Source organism: Neoarthrinium moseri (assembly GCF_022829205.1).
Source record: "Neoarthrinium moseri strain CBS 164.80 chromosome Unknown scaffold12_Wmoseri_CBS_16480, whole genome shotgun sequence".
Classification (NCBI taxonomy): domain Eukaryota; kingdom Fungi; phylum Ascomycota; class Sordariomycetes; order Amphisphaeriales; family Apiosporaceae; genus Neoarthrinium; species Neoarthrinium moseri.
The window spans coordinates 98855-114949 of NW_026055126.1; the positions used below are offsets into that span (position 1 = coordinate 98855).

The window sequence follows — 16095 nt, forward strand, 5'->3', positions numbered from 1 at the left end:
ATGGTCTATCTGTTCACACTCTCTGGCGCTACTTTGGCGATATCTATCAACTTCAAGAATGCTTATCACACTGTCTAGAGATTACAAATATGTAAATGCAGGCGATATACCTATCAGCATTGGCGCACCTGCTAAGTGTATAAGTCTTCAGACGCAAGATCAATGATCAAAATCGAGGTTCTCCAGCTGGTCTTGCTAGTCTTGTGCTGTTCTGATTGTCAAATGATCACGATTTTGCCCATACAAGTCATCTCCCATTTCAGCGGTTAGTAGTAAGTTGGGAACTACTGGCACTTAATGCCGCCACCCTTGCGGCTCTACCCTTCTCTTTCACGTCCTCGTTCCTCTCCCTCAATTTTCTCAGAAGCACCTGTAGCTCGAGTGCCGGTTCCTTCCCTTGCATCGCATCCATTACCCTTGCTGTTTCTGCAGCCACACTGCCGCCTCGATTACCAAGACCTCCACCAAGTGCAGTGAAACCCCGTCCTCCGGTGACCAAATGCTCCATCATGGCCAAAGACATCATTATCGCTCCGTTGCGTGCAGGAATCTGGATTGGCATGATGCCGAAGGTAGTCTGCTTCCAAGAGTTAGCCCCGCGCCGGAGCAGGACTTTCAATGTCTCCGGGAAATCGGCGCCGAAAACGAGGAGGTGATGCAATGGTGTAAGGCCGTGGAGATCGGGGTCATTTAGCACGGGGATAAACGGTCTGTGGGACTTGGAGAGGGATGACAGGATACGCGACGGAGAAGCAGTATAGTGCGGGAGGAGCTTGTAGAGGAGGCGCTGCATGTTCTCATCCTGAGACGATACCGGCTTATTGGTGCTACCATCTTGGTGATTAGAGCCGAGGAGAAGATGCAATGGTGTGTCTACATTCGTGTTAGTGGAGCATAAGAACGTGTTGCTGCCGGCTAGGTATTACCTCCGACTAAGTCCTTTTGTTGTAGTAATTGCCTCAGCTTGTCTGGCGACGATTTCTGAATGTGGTCAACGAGAGTCTCGAAGCCACGTTTGTTCGCTGGCAGTGCAGCGCGGTGAAGGACATTCTGCCCGAAAAACTGGGTTGAAAGTGGTTGCGCCCCATGAGCCAAGAGTAGTTTGATAATGGACGGGTTGCTTTTGGTGGCTGCTTCATGCAGTGCAGTTTCGCCCAACTTGTTTGGGGTCTCAACTAATGTTTTTCGAGTATCATCTGGCAGGCTCAGAAGATACTTGCAAATACCATAGCTGTTGGCGAATGCGGAAATGTACAGCAGGGTGCCCCCTTCAGTTGGGTCACAGACCAACGGGTTGGCGCCGTAATCCTCAATCAGAAGACGGACCAATAAAAGGCGGTTGTGGTAGACAGCCCAGAATAGTGGTGTCAATCCAGGTTGTTCAGGACTTACTGCTTCCACTGAGACTCCCTGTTGGAGTAGAATTTTGGCAATCTGAAGTTGATAGTGTATGTCGCCTGGTTTTGGTACACATTTGATGCTATCCCTCTTTAGCCCTAGATAGTGTCTTTCATGTACACGATCCTTCGCTTGTATGCCAAAGAGTTTACGACAAGTACTGACGAGGGCTGGCTGATATAACTGTAGCTGGTTCCGGTGCGGCTTGCCGTTGTATACAAGGAGCGCGACGACAAACTCAAGGCGCCTTAAACCGGCTGCAATGAGTAGTGTATCGTGTATGCCTTCATCGAGAGTAGCACCAGAATGTCCTTGGGCGATTTCTAAAATACCGACAAATCTGCGACTCAACAGTAAGTTTGGACCTTCTGTCTTCATAGGTGTCTCACGGAAGAGAAGGAAGATGGGGAATAGGAAACTCACAAGCTCCAGTTCCTCTGAATCACAACTCTCTGGAGGGCCTTGCTTGTCAACAAAATCGAATTGAATGTTTTCTGTGCCCTGTCGCGGTTGTTCTCGTTTCTCATTAGAGGTATCAGGTGATTGAGCCAATGAAGAGTCTCGCGGTGACCCTCTATCAAGAAAGCCTCCAAGTTTTCTTCACTGAACAATGGGAGCACATTAGCCCCAAGATCCACAAGCGCACTGACTGTCTGCATGTTATGGCGGAGGAATGCTGCTTGCAGAGCGGTGCCATATACTACAAGGGTATCCGCTTCTTTCTCGATGTCAATCTTGTGTCTCAGTACCAGATCTCGAATGAGATCTCCTGTGCCGTACAAAGCCGCCTCGTGAAGCGCATCTTCCGCTAATGGGTCACCGCGCAAGCTACCTGTGCCTTCGCGGAATTTCTCATATGTCGTCTCTTTTGCTGTGACTATAGTTGCCCATTTATCGTTTATCAGGATTTGGTCGTGAGGTGAATGAGTTGATCCCAGTACATCATGAACAAACGCATCGTGTAAGATCTCCAGGTCATACTTCGTCGTGAATGCCGAAGAAATTTCAGAGAATGATGACCTAAGCTGCCTTTCGAAGGTACCTGTTGAAGTGTAGCATTCCAGGTCGCTGAAGATTTGTTTGCTAGTAAGTGATTGCAGCAGCCACTTTATATGAGTTGTCCTATCCAGAGCAACGGCTCTAGAATCGCGGATACATCTGTAGAGATAGTTGACACGTCCGTGGTCATTGCCATACTTGCCGGCTTCAAGGCAGTGTTGTAGGGACTCATCAGGGCTTCTCCTAACCATCTGCGCTGCCAAGAACCAATGTGCTTCACCTTTCTCAATATCGGACGCATCAGCATTTTTCAACACTGCCTTGTGCTGAGATATCATCATATCAGCAACCTCAGAGGGCGTGCTTTTATCTGCGAGGTTTATCTTGTCTCGTGAGCGGTTGGTACTAGGTAGGAGAGATAATACGAACCTCAATTGGACGTCCACCCGAGGCCAGGTCACGGTAGACATTATACCTGATACCAGTCTCCACCAGTGATGTTTGTTCTATCTGCCTCTGCAGAGCCTCTATGTCGGCCTTCATGTCCGCTTTGAGATCCATGAAATGCTCCGGCATATCTATGACTGACCCGTTTTCCGTAATTGTAATTGTACTCTGCGCGTAGACTCTCCTCCTTGTTCTGTCAAGTGTCAGTGTCGTAATGATTCTGGCAGGACTGAAGTGCTTACCGAAGCTTGCTGGGTATGGACTCGGCATAGCGCGGTGCTCGGCGCTCCGGTGTTGGATGAAGCAGGTATTCTAAGATCTCGACGATTGACAAGATGGCATCATCATCGTCAAAATCTGGTTTGAGCTCCTGCTCAAACATGAAAGCTTCCTAATCGGCGAATCAGTCAATCCCTATGCAATACGTGTGAGATAGCGAACTCACATATTTATGGGTCTCTCGTAGATTTGCTAGTTTCTCGAGCAAAGTTCCGTGCTCTTTTGCTCGCGTTATGTCCGCCGAGGCCACCCCTGTGAATGGTAGCTCGCAGTATAGGACGTTCCAGAAAACCAACCCAAGAGAGAACCGATCACGTAATGGACTGCGAGGGTTTCCCGAAGTTATTTCGCGGTCATCGCAACATTCCGGAGCATTCCAGTAAGGCGTTCCCCCACCGCTTTGCACTTCTTTCCATGTGCGTGAGAATGCGAAATCTGCAAGCTTGGGTATCATATGAGCTCCTTCCGTGCTTTCGAACATCAGGATGTTGTCAGGTTTGAGGTCGCCATGGATCAAAGAAACGGACTAAACCATTCATCAGTACAATTTGACCTGCCAATATGTCAAGAGAGAGCTACATGAATAGCAATCAGTCCCTCAGTTATGCCAGCCAAGACTTCTGCTTTCTGGACTCCCAGGAGTCCCGGCCCTTCGAGTAATTGCGTTAGGGTTGGACAAGATTCAGATGCCCTTTCGACAACCAGAGCTGGTAACCCAAGCTCGGCCCAAGTGACACCCAGAAGACGAACCTGTCAAGTGATGAGAAGTGTTGTTTTGGTAGCTTGAGCATATTTCATCTGGGTATATCTCACAATATTTGGGTGGCTACGGAGGGTTCCGTGACGAAGGGCCCTTATTTCCAAAGTGAAATTGGCTAACACCGACCTCTCATCAGCTGGACGAGCTTGTAAGCTGTCTGAATCCGGTAACCTCTCCGTCCGAGGTCGCTTGATAGCAACGACTCTGGACTCTTCATGAGATGAGTCAGTGGTCTTCCAGATGGATTCATCGACTATCATCGTCTGGCCTGAGCCAAGCCTATTGCCTGTGGCGGCTAGGTCTGAAGATGGGACAATAGTCACATGGCATGTCTCGATAAAATTGAGGAAAGACACCCACGTGAGCACGAGTTCACTGTCGGATGCTTGCTCAATCGCGTCTCTTTTGAGCTCTTCACTGATAAACGCTTCCTCGTCGACGAACACCGAATCGATGGAGTCCATCTTGTCAGAGGCAGGATGAGGAATCACACATGCAATCGAGTTGAGATTTCATTCAAATCGATGTCAAAATCATCTGGATATTCCATACTATATGGTGCACTTTTGCTGTTTCAGCTTTCAGGTGCGGCTGAAATCTAGTTGCGCTTGTGACCCCGCTCCAGCGCCATGTTCAGCTGGGCTGTTTTACATGAATGCCGCCGAGTCCTTTGCCATGTAAACTACTCAAAGGATCTCCTAAATACACCGTTGTATATCAAATTCATACGCTGACCCGAAAATGGCGGCACCTGATCCATTTGGGACAATAGTCAATGCTATAACCTTGGCACAGCTCCTCAAAACTACAATCATCACATTCGTCGAGGCTGAGAAGACAGAGAGATCGTTGGTGACCCAGCTTCATCTTAACGCGAGCACTCTAGACCGCTTTGTGGCTACATTCCGGCGTGTCGAGGGCGCAGGCTTGAGTCGAGATGATCAATCGGCCGTTGCTGAAGCTTGTAATCTACTGGAACCTGAGATCTTGAGTATGAAGGAAGCATGTGCTAAGATTCATGCGAGAGACTCAAGGTTTGGAAAGTACATATTGCGAGCAGCATGGGTTACGTATCGAAGACGACAGATTGAGGCGTTAACAGTGCAGATGAAGCAATGGTCGGACACTTTTGGCGACTTCATCGCAGGCTTGCCCAAGCACGTTAGAGACCGGCTCGAAACGGACGAAAATCGAGCGGATATTTATGCCAGTGCTGACCACATGAGAGCTCTTTCAAACTTATTTGCTTCGCTTGCAACCTCAGCCGCTTCAGATGAAGCGCATAGATTGAAGAGACAAGCAGATGAGGTTGAGATCATTGGCACCTCCGGATCCCTCCGCTCTGCTACATATAAGGGATCCAGAGTCCTGGTCGAATACAAAACATATCGGCAAGGGGAAAGCGATGAACGCATCACATACATTGCTGATCAAATTGGCCGTCTGGTCAACTTTCTAGAGAGGGCAGACCCAATTACGACTGGCATCTTGGCCTGCGCTGGATGGACTGAAATACCGCAACTGGATCGCTTCGGAATCATCTTCAAGATGCCTCTTGGTTACAGGTTCTTCCCAGATTCCCCAAATAGGAGTGGTGGATTGGCTACTCTTAAATCGATCATTGCTGAAGGCGCTCCGGCGGCTTCAGATCCTACGAAGCGAACATACAGTCCCAAGCATACTTTGAATGATCGAATGGAGGTTGCGAGTACCATAGCTACTGCACTGTTCTATTTGCACAGTTACAACTGGGTTCATGAGGGAGTCAGCACTAGCAATATTATAATGTTGGCCGATGACGATGGAGAAGAAGTGAACAATAGTCCTTCCAACAAGGAATATCTCGGACGCCCTTTTCTTGTTGGGTTTGATGGTGCCAGGTCGAATGACGGGATGACCTCAATTGGTGGCATCGAGGAGATCGGAACGGACGAAAACCGCTTCACAGAGAATATCTATCGGCATCCCGACCGCCAGGGAGAGACAGCTGAGGATCGCCTTAGGTACCAAATGTGCCACGATCAGTACAGCCTGGGAGCAGTCCTTCTCGAGATCGGCATTTGGATGCCACTGGAAAAGGAGCCTTCCGTCAGAAGACTCCGCCAGCAAGATTTTGGCAGTGCGCGAGAACGCCATCTCGCTGTGAGGCAGGCGCTCATCAAGTTAGCAGAGAGGAGGCTCGGAATTACCTTTGGTCAAAGGTACCAAGACATTGTGCTCAAGTGCTTGACTATTAAGAGTTCTGCTTCATACGAACTCTCTGGGTTGCTATATGATGTAGTTGAACCGCTGTCAAGCATGCGGTCATCGTTGTCTGAAGTGTAGAAAGTGCCAGAAAGGATAGTTGACTTATTTGGCGTGTATCGTGCGTTGTGCGCTCATTAAGGCAGTAATGCTCAGAAGTGACATATTAGTAGTAGTTACAAAGCGTCTCAATAGAAGGCTACTCCATCATGTAACTTAATATACAAACCATTCAAGTACTAGATAGCGTGGCTAGCCTCAGTGGTTTCCCACTCGAGCTTGAAGTTGGTGTAATCCCAGCTGGCACAGGATATGATGATGACACCCTCAAGAGATACTTGACTGTTTGCATATAGTCTGCCTTTTCTGTTCCGCCGTCTATTGGCAACAGGTGGGGTGCAACACTGCCTATGAACAGGTGGGTACTCTGTGTGAGTATCACGTAGGTAGTCTCGCTGCCTCTATACAAGATATCCTGCTTATGGGCAACGCGAATGACAAACCCTGAGCTTTCTTATATCCCATTTTCCCATAGCCACGATAACACTGGAGCACATACATTTTAATATAGTTCATTGATCTGGGTCAATAGTTACATTAACAAGTGCCTCAAGTTCTTATGACTTCGCCTGGCATGGGAGTCCTCGGAGACAACACCATACCTTGGCAAGCTTGGACTCACCACTAGGGCAAGTTTGTTTACCGATCAACGTCTGTTGGTACACTACATGGCCAATCACGACACAAGAAACTACCATTGTCCGTTTCTGCTTGCAAATCTTGATTAATTTTCACTATTACCTTCCTAACAGCAGTGCGCGCAGTGTACCAATGGATAAAGCGAAACGAGGCAAGACGAGTGTCGATCTTGCACCACCACAATGTGACGTGACGAGTTCCGCCGCAATACCTGTGGCTGGTGTTCTCTTCTCCTCTTCCCCCTCACTGCCCATTTCCCCCGCACCCCCCAATGACTTCCTTCCAGAAGCTCTTCCGTGCGTGTTTCAGATCAAAGAAGAGTCGCGGCTGAATACCATCCCATCTCCAAGCTTCTCCGCGCCAGCGGGCAATGACGTCACGCATAGCACCCACATTCCGAGATGACAGCGCTTCTACCTTACCTGGTACCGCGAGATCTTTACAGGCATAATGCAACGATTCGGATGAAACTGGAAAGGAACTGTAACGGCCGCCGTCTAACTCTCTGTCCATGAACTTCGCGGCAGCGTGTCCCGCCGTCCCGTCGGGCAGTCAAGCACTTTGATGTTCGCGGGGCCCCACCAGCACAACTTATGTCAACGTGACTACTGCCCCAGCGTCACAGCATATCACCTCGTCCCAAGACAGCCGTGGTACTCGTAGATCCCGCAGACCCGCAGGGACCTTATGGCGCGATCCCAGATGCGACCAATGTCGACGCCTCACCCTCATGGATGGGGTCCTCCCGAAGAGGATATAGAGATGTCGATCACTGTGGTTCAGCACACCGCACCGCCATTGTTTCGTCACCCAGCGACGATCATGAGGTGGCTCGCACCAATGGACGCTCGATGCGTGAAGGGTTTCGCTTGCTGAGGTTTGACTCACCATGCACCATCCGGTCATCTGATGTGGTGACGAGACGTCGCCAAGGGACCACCCAGCCACACAATACTCCCGCGTCGCTCACGAGGAGACTGAAAGGGGAACTGGTGTACTTGTTGGGATTGTGGCGGAAGCTTTCAACTGCCGGATGCGGAAACTCTGTGTCGCGAATCGGTGCCGCCATTGGCTACCGTTCGGAACGGCGCTTTGTTCGAAAGTCACCTACAGCTGTGGCTCTCCGCACACGAAGCCGCAGTGGCGACTTTGCAAGGAGCCGTCAAGCCTCTCTGCCGTCCACCGGTTATGCCATCCATAATATCGTTGCTCTCATCCCGCGTAGCACATGTGGCTAGTGGTTAGAGTCACGACGATCTTCCTCACGTCTATCCAGAAGAGGAGCACACCCGAGGGCGTGATAGTATAATGTGTGGCTCAAACGCATCTCCAACCACACCAGCAAGGTACAAGCGCCGAACTGTGGCAACACCAGACCTATCATGTCTTTTCATCGACGCGGAGGATTTCCATGAGAAAACGATTGGCTCCCATCACACATTGAGGTGACCCTTTTCGTCCTGAGATGTGGCTCGCCCGCGTCAAAGCTAAAGATCCAGCGAGCCACTGTGGCGATAGAGGACCCGCGTAGCCGGTCGAAGTAACGCGTTCTGCAAAGAGTCAGTCCCAACCCAGCTGAAATTAGCATACATCCATGATCCCCATTGGATCGAGCCCCTGGCGACAAACACACCTCGATATGTCGTAGATGCGTTCCACGTGGCCCAGGGAGGCCTCAGAAAGAGAGCCCAGATCCGGCGATTGCTGTCTTTTCCACGTAGTGGCGGCCTATACCCAATACTCACCTGTCGGAGACCTGCAGCTCCTGTATGACACGCTGGAGAAATGTTAGCATTTGGTCTGTCCGATATCTTGTTAACCTTGTTCATATGGATGCGGCCGCAATGAAGACATAAGTTACCAATCTCACTCGAAAGATCATGCCAAAAGCTTATCATTGACAAGTCTTTACCGTGATCGGCAGCCGGTTCCCCCTTTTCGGGGGCAGACTTCGGCGTTGAATAGAGACGCCGAGTTTGTTAGTCGGTCAAGCCACGGTTTTAGTCCACAAGGCCTAGACAAAGTGTGGCGAGTGAGTCTTCTGTTCAGGGCACCTGGGGCTTCTCAAGCTACTGCAACTGCAAGGGCGGACACACGCCATGTACCAGTACTTCAGCCCACCGAAGCAGCACAGCCTCGAGATGGACCTGTCGGGCCCAAGGCCCAAAACACATGCGCAGCGCGTCACCCTGCATATGCACGCAGCGGACCAGCACTCACGACACGCTTCGACCTGGCCTGATTTGCGCTGTAGCGTCTTTAGTTGCAGCTTATAGGGACCGCCTGCAGCACCCATCAGCGCATGTTGGCCTATCATCCGGTCCGCTGCACTGCAATGCGATGCGATGCGCTGCCTTGAGACGACGGGAATGTGGCAGCCAGCCTTACTCTCCGCCCAATCTACTCCTGCACCTCACCATTTACACTCGATTAGTTGCGCGAGGCTACGAGTCCAGGGATAATCGTTTTAGACACCCGTCCGCGGGAGGCTGCAGAAGCTGGAAAGCCTAATGTGGCGTGTCAGTCAACAAGAGGATGCAAGTCTACTTAGACTTCCGGCCTGCGGTTTTCGATAGATGAATGCGCCGCAGAGACTCACCATGCACTGGCATGCGAGCTCAGCTGTGCAGCGCCCTCCGCGTTCCTGCGGGGGCGTCTCCGGGGCACGTCGGCTCCATTTACCCGAGAAGCGCATGGCATTGGGATCTTCAAAAACAACTGGCTAGGCGTTAGACTTTTAGTAGACCAAAGCCGCTAGTATACGCCGTTGTGAGCAAACGTCCTAACGGCTTGGACCAGTCAGCCAGTCTGTGCAAAGAACAGCGCCAATATGGGAAAGTCGTTGGAGCTACCGCCTTAGCTTCGGACGGTTTCGCGAGATTTACCGTTGTCTAGCGGTGTAATCGATGGACTTGTAAGCTATACTATAGAGAGTAGTTCGGTTATGGCCTCTGGCGGCCGACTATCACGCAAGTACTTCGATAGTTTGCAGTTCCTTGCGTCTGCTCTCTCTCGGGAAGCTCCAGATGAATCAGGAACATCCTCTTTCCAGCTGCCTGTAAGTTACTTGGGTAAGTTAGTGTAAGCTGTCGTCGGACCCGATAAGCGCGTCGTGCTCGGCAAAAGTACCTTGAACATTGCACCAAAATAACGCCCAGCTCCAGCTCATGTACCTAAGTCAGCTAGCGAAGCTAGCAGACTGCCCGAGCAGTTTGCCGCCAATCTTCTCGCGGAACCAGATACTGCTTGCAGTCAAGGCTGAGAGTAGACTCATTCTTAAACGCATCGGATGAGATGAACACGCAAGCACTCGCCACAACGAGGGGGCTGTGCAGAGCTATATGTTAGTGGGATGGATTTCCACGGTAGAACCTCTGTCGATCGCTGTGGCTTGACGCGGCACCACCGACCACCGTCCCTCGATGCGCTGAAGCTCAGCTGTTCATGAGGAACTTTGCATGGTGGAACTGTTCGTCTGGTGAAACCACGAGATCCGAACTCAGTGTACCGTCGGAATGCGCTCTCAGGTACTTTGAATCCTGTCATCCCGTCTGATTACTGCTGCCACACAAGTACTGCCGCATCGCCCCCATGCCCTGTGAGGGCGCTCGCCGGTGAACGATGTTCTGGGTACCTGTGGGTAAGTCGGCACTTGCAATGTCACTGTATCGTGTAAGAGAACCGCTGCAGCGTCACTTCCGGTAGCTTGCGGCACTGGGAAGCTTCGAGCTATCCCTTGCGCGGAGTACTGATGCTACGCTGGTAATGTTCAAGCGCTTCCAGATTGCTAGGGATTGCGGATACCTCCCCGTCAGCCAACGATCGGTGAAACCTCATCGCATAGGTGCCCAGATGACAACTCATATGATGAGAGGGTCATGCGTCTGCGCCGTGGAGCGGCACCGAGCCAGCCGTTTTCTGGTTAGCCAATGCTGAACTACCCCAGACTCGCTATCTCTCTGGATGTTTTGTTTCCACCAGACATGTCAATTAGCTGGAGTGTAAGATTGCGAGGCATGTCATTTCGACCGGGGTTTTCTTATGAAAGGCCCAAGTCGATGGGTGTTTCTGTGTTTCACTGCTCTGCTTTCGGTACTCGGCCTTCTGCGTCGGGTAGCAAGTGGCAGTTATGTTGTGGGGGGAGGGGCAGACGGGGTGCGTAGCTCCGTTTATGGCATGCCCAGAGCCCGCAAGAGCCCACAGCATGTACAGTAGATCGTAGGCACCTCAGTGCGGAATGACTAGAGCGCCAATGGGCTGCTGCTAAAGCGATCACCAGAGAGACCAGCTTAAAGAGGCAAGGGTAGCGGACGGCTAGAAGGGGGGCAAGGGGGGCAAGCCACCTCGAGTGGCCGCTTGGCCGCCGCAGCGCGCTCTAAAGCCTCAATCGTTCCAGGCCTCTTTCGTCCCAAGTCTGGCCCTATACTGCTGGGGGGACATGTTGCGAACTGTAAGGCCGAGCCCCAGCCGTTCCTCGCAGGGGTCTCCATAGGGCGGAGCCAGGGTTCGGCTGGCAGGGTAAACCCCCATAATTAAAAAAGTTTCAGCGCGCCGAGGGGATCGAATCTGGCCCTTCTCTGCAGACTGGCCCTACAGAATGACGGAATTTCGTTTTATGAAGAGCCGTTTTAAGGGGTTGAAACGGAGTTTCTCGAAGCGCCGTTGCGCGCAATTCTCGGATCTGACTAAGTCTTACGATGCCGTCGCAAATCCCCGATCGATCGCTGGGAAACCTGCGACTCTTGTCATTTGCGGCGCGCTCCATAGCGGGCGCTGTTGATACACGGAGAGGGCATGCTGACCAGGTACATCCATTAACGGAGCTGAATATTCGCGCAAAAGACTCATTTCACATTTTTGGCCTTCCGTCAATGCGGAAAAAATGCGATTGATTGCCGAGGGATGCTCATATCCGAGCAATGTCGTAAGCCTCCGGGCGCCTCCCACTCTTCTTCACATGCAGCACGAGGCCCTACAGCCATTCTGACGGACGGTGAAATGAGGCTGGTGGGAGCGAGATTGCCACAACAGCCGTTTCCGCCGCAATCCTTCCAATCAGTGCAAGTCAACATTGACCTACAGGCCTGGTCGCAATCTCGGCCCTGCAGCTCAATCCGGGGATGCTAGGGTGGCCTGGTGTCTAGGTGGGATGGCACGGAGCGTTCACGTTTCGCAGTGCCGAAACGGCCCATACCTCACGTCACAATGGTACGGATAGGATGCAAGAAGCTTACTATGATTGACATGGTGCAGGATTTCCAGAACTTGAGGGGTGCCTCATAGGTAATCGGTACATTGATCTCGTTTCTGTGCGGTTCCGCCTCTGTGGACTGACCCTGCACCAATCGACCGCATTAACTACCCAGGTAAGCTACCTAAGCTAAAGCTCTCGAGCTCTCTCTCCTTTCTCTCATTATGTATTCGATAATGCTCGGGTATAGTAGGAAAAAGTAAGGAGGGTTTTATGCAAAAAGTAGTATGGTAAAAGTTGTGTTGTTGAAGAAAAATAAGCGGCTGACCGTACGGGAGAGCCTAATGTGTGTACGTGTAGAAGTACTGTAGAGAATTGTGTCTGTTGCCAGACAGCAGGCCATCCCATCGTGACCTCTAGCAAGTCCATCGATTGCCTTGATGCAATTGTCCAAGGAGCGTCGCGGCAGCGTTCGTCTCCGTTCCAAATACAAAGTTTCCCATTCCATCTCCAAACGTCGTCGTCAGTCTAGAAGAATGCCAAGCACTAGCCGGTGCTAGGCGAAAGTCAAGAAGCGTATCAAAGCTGCCCATGAAGGGAGTGGTATCTTTAACAAGAATCCCCGCAACGCCGAATGATGAAAGCAAAGCCCCCTGGCTGTATGTGTAAAAATGTGCCGCTCGCGTTTGTGCGCTCAATGGAGATGGTTGCCGCTCGTGCCCCAGGTCCCTCCAACCGATCTAGAAAATATAAAGCAATGTGCAAAATGCAGTGGCGGCGGACGCCGCCACGCCGATTAGAATGTAAGTCGAAGCTCGTAGCCGGTTGTTGTACGCAAAACGCTGTGTGCTGATGCTGTTTCCTCCTGTTCCGGACCATCAAGAGCCATCTCCCATTCTCGTCTGGGCTGAGGGACCTGCGTCTCAACTTCGGCAATCTCTAGAACCATGTCTTGGCCCTCGGAGAGCGCTTGTATTACGTCGTCGTCCATCTCCACGTCCAACCCACTCTCCAGTGCATGAATAGTTCGGACGACCTTGGTTGCATCCAGACCCCATTTGGCAGATATGCGCGCCACGAACTCAGACAGGCTTCTTGTCGTCAGGTAGATGGCGCGGTGGAGTTCCCTCTTGTCCGTGGCGGATGCCTGGCGCCGCGCGATGTAGAAGCATGCCACAGGTTTGGCAGGCCGTTCGGCTGGGGGTCGGTACGATGAATCAACTCCGAGGGCTTCAATCCAGCCACTCAGATTACCGGCCTCATCGAGCTTGTTGACCTTGGTCGGCTTGTCGGCAATCACGGGCTGATCACTCGAGCCCTGCAAATCGGCCCACTGAGGTTTAGGACCAGCGACCGAGACTTGCGACTGCAATGACATGTTACTGGGAGAAGGCGACACCAGCGATGAATTCGCCACCGAGCTTTGCCCACTTCGCACTTGCCATGCTGAACTATCCTTTGATTCTACCTTCGTGAGGTCGATTGGCTCCCCTGCCAGTGTGACTGGGTGCAGATCTGGGTCATCTAGGTCTTCTCCTCGCAGGTAAAGGACGCTGACTGGCCGGGTGCTTGTGAACATATCCTGCAACGTCTGAAGCTTGAAATGCAGATCATCCTCAAGTGAGGGTCGACCTCCTCCACCCCCACCGCCAGCCGAGCTAGCTGAAGACATTGACCAGGTTCGCTTATGCTTAGGAGCCTTGCCAGGCCGCTGACTGTCCTGTGCCTTTGCGTGGCTGGCGGACCCTCGTTTCCTCTTGCCGAAGTCCTTCATCCCGCTTTCAGCTTGTGCAATCTGTTGCTTCAACTTGTCGATCGTCTTCTTGACGTGGGCTACATCGTTTGACAGCTTGCGTTCAGCGCCATGGTCCCTGAAAAGTTTGACCTTGCAGTAGCATATCTCGGAGCCGGCGTCTGGTGGCGGCGAAGTGCCATCAGAAGGTAACGCGACAGTCTTTGCACACAGCCTAACCGGAATGCCTTTGACACCCTTCGAATGACTGAAGTCAGTTGACAGAAAGTTGAACCTAACGGCAACATTACACTCGGGGGCGCCGTTGGATCCGGGCGTCCAAATAACAGAAAAACCATCGAAGGATGCTGTGTCCAACTCGACGCGAGTTCTCTTGTCGTCGCCCTCGGCCGGCTGGCCAGCTTCCACGTATTCGACAGCTTGCAGTTTTCCGCCTCTTTGATGAGCTTCATTAGTACCGCGGCCTTCTTTCCACAAGCTCCAGCAAACACCTGGCTTCAGTCGCTGTTGTTCATCCTCGAACGAAATACGAACAAAGGTCCGGTAGCGCGTACCCGGGGCAATGGGCATCGATGCTGTCGTGTCCACGACGGACAGCGAGTAGGCTTGGCCTTTGTTGAGGTACGTAACCGGGATCTCGTCGGCGTGCTTGATCATAGCCGTCGGCGCGTTCAGAGTCGCATGAAACCGAAACTTTTCTGCAGACGCCGGGATCCCGTGGGTCATGGGAACGCCGAAATGGCCAGCCTGGAAGCCCATTATGGGTGGTGACTGAGACTGGAAAGTGGCATCCAGGGATCCCATGCGCCCTTCACGGCCGTCCGAGTCGAGAGGGGATCCATCCTGGTCCATGGTTTCGTAGCCCGTGTCCTGGTGCACGAACGATGACGGCGCAAACGACTGCTGCGGCGGGGTCGGCTGGATGAAGGGGTTGAACTGGTGCTGGAAATGGTGCGCCGGGAGGCCGCCGTGATGGAAGTGGCTCAGGTCCATCATAGGCTGCCCCGAGTGCATTGCGCCGTCGCTGGTCGGCATGGACAACGGCGTGCCCAGGCCCATGCCGAGACCTAACGTGGGCGTGTGCAAGTCCCCGGCCTGAGGGTGATAGATGGTGTTAGTGCCGCCGGGTGTGGGCGTGTAGTAACCCGGCGGCTGGTTTGCAAAGGCCGAGAAGGAAAACTGGTTGGGGTCTAGCAGCGAAGGTGTAAACCTCCAGGGATCCGCTGACGCCCGAGGCGTTGGGTCTTGGTCCCGGAATGCATCCTGGCTTAGGCTCTGGCTCCTAGGGGTTGGATGCAAAAGTTAGTTACTGGCATACGCAGAACCGTTGCCCAAAACAAGGGGCCAAGGGGATGTCTGATGGTCTATCATGTGCCCATGCGCCCCTTCAGCGATGTTGCTGGCGACCGAGGCGGGATACCCCGCGCCCACATGGAAGCCTGCACCGCCTCACCTCACCACCACAACAACACCCAACGGGCCGCGGAATGGACACGGTGAAACCAAAGCAAAGGGTACTAGGCAACATAGCTGGAAATTTCAAACATACCTCTCCTGTTGCGACGCGCCGGCGGCGAGCACGGCATTCTCAGCAGGCGCCGAAGTTGCGACTGTCGGTGATGTCGCAGCCCCCGGAACCGTCACCTGGGGAAACTGCTGCCGGAAGTTGGCGAGCAGGTCTTCGCCGGGCTTTTGCGAGCTTGTTCTGCAATGCGCGCGGCCAAGTCAGCGTAGTCCCTTGCAATCGTAGCTTCACTTTGCGTGGGTTGAAAGCGCAGGAGGCACCCTGGGCCCATGTCGGAAGTCCGCATGTAAGCCAGGTTACCCAGTTCCAAGCGCCGTGTGCAATAGATCTGGGTGCGCTCAGAAGTCCGCAAGATGTAGATCGGCACTCACCTCTGTTGAAACATGTGGGATGGTGTGCGTGGGATGCTGTCGCAAGACAGCGATTCCAGGGAGTGTTCAGCACAAGTCGAAGTCGAAGAGCAGTGGAAGTGGTCGAGAGACTGAGAAGGATCAGGCTGGAGTTATTCCGCCGCAGGCAGGCCTGTGTCAGTGTCGACGAGGAGGGCGGCGGGATGGCGTGGTGGGGAAGTGGAATGACCAGCGAGCTGCTCCTGTTCGGTGGCTGTATCATTCATAGAGAGAAATCGAGGTCCGGGTTCTTCTCTGGCTTGGGCGAGGCGGCGCAGGATCTAGGATATGGCCGTACGGTTACGGGGCGGCAGGGTCAGTGTCAAAGAAGGAATGAGATTGAAGAAGCGGTAAAACGCAAGAGGGCCAAAAGATTATATGAAAAGAGGCTGATTTGATGAAGGGTCGCAA

General features: G+C 52.5%; 3 protein-coding genes across 3 annotated transcripts; 1 reads left to right on the plus strand and 2 right to left on the minus strand.

Moving 5' to 3' along the window:
• Positions 1-259: 259 nt before the first annotated feature.
• Positions 260-4347, minus strand: JN550_004394 (uncharacterized protein; the record flags this gene model as incomplete). The annotated part of the gene is made up of 8 exons (XM_049315905.1): positions 260-873; positions 927-1738; positions 1822-2723; positions 2827-3037; positions 3087-3235; positions 3290-3649; positions 3703-3873; positions 3937-4347. 8 exons carry the CDS (start codon positions 4345-4347, stop codon positions 260-262), a joined length of 3630 nt encoding a protein of 1209 aa, XP_049173466.1.
• A 277-nt stretch (positions 4348-4624) lies between these two features.
• On the plus strand, positions 4625-6208 carry JN550_004395 (uncharacterized protein; the record flags this gene model as incomplete). Its single annotated transcript, XM_049315906.1, has 1 exon — positions 4625-6208. One exon carries the CDS (start codon positions 4625-4627, stop codon positions 6206-6208), a length of 1584 nt encoding a protein of 527 aa, XP_049173467.1.
• Positions 6209-12813: 6605 nt separating this feature from the next.
• On the minus strand, positions 12814-15680 carry JN550_004396 (uncharacterized protein; the record flags this gene model as incomplete). The annotated part of the gene is made up of 3 exons (XM_049315907.1): positions 12814-15052; positions 15320-15475; positions 15667-15680. 3 exons carry the CDS (start codon positions 15678-15680, stop codon positions 12814-12816), a joined length of 2409 nt encoding a protein of 802 aa, XP_049173468.1.
• Positions 15681-16095: the final 415 nt, after the last annotated feature.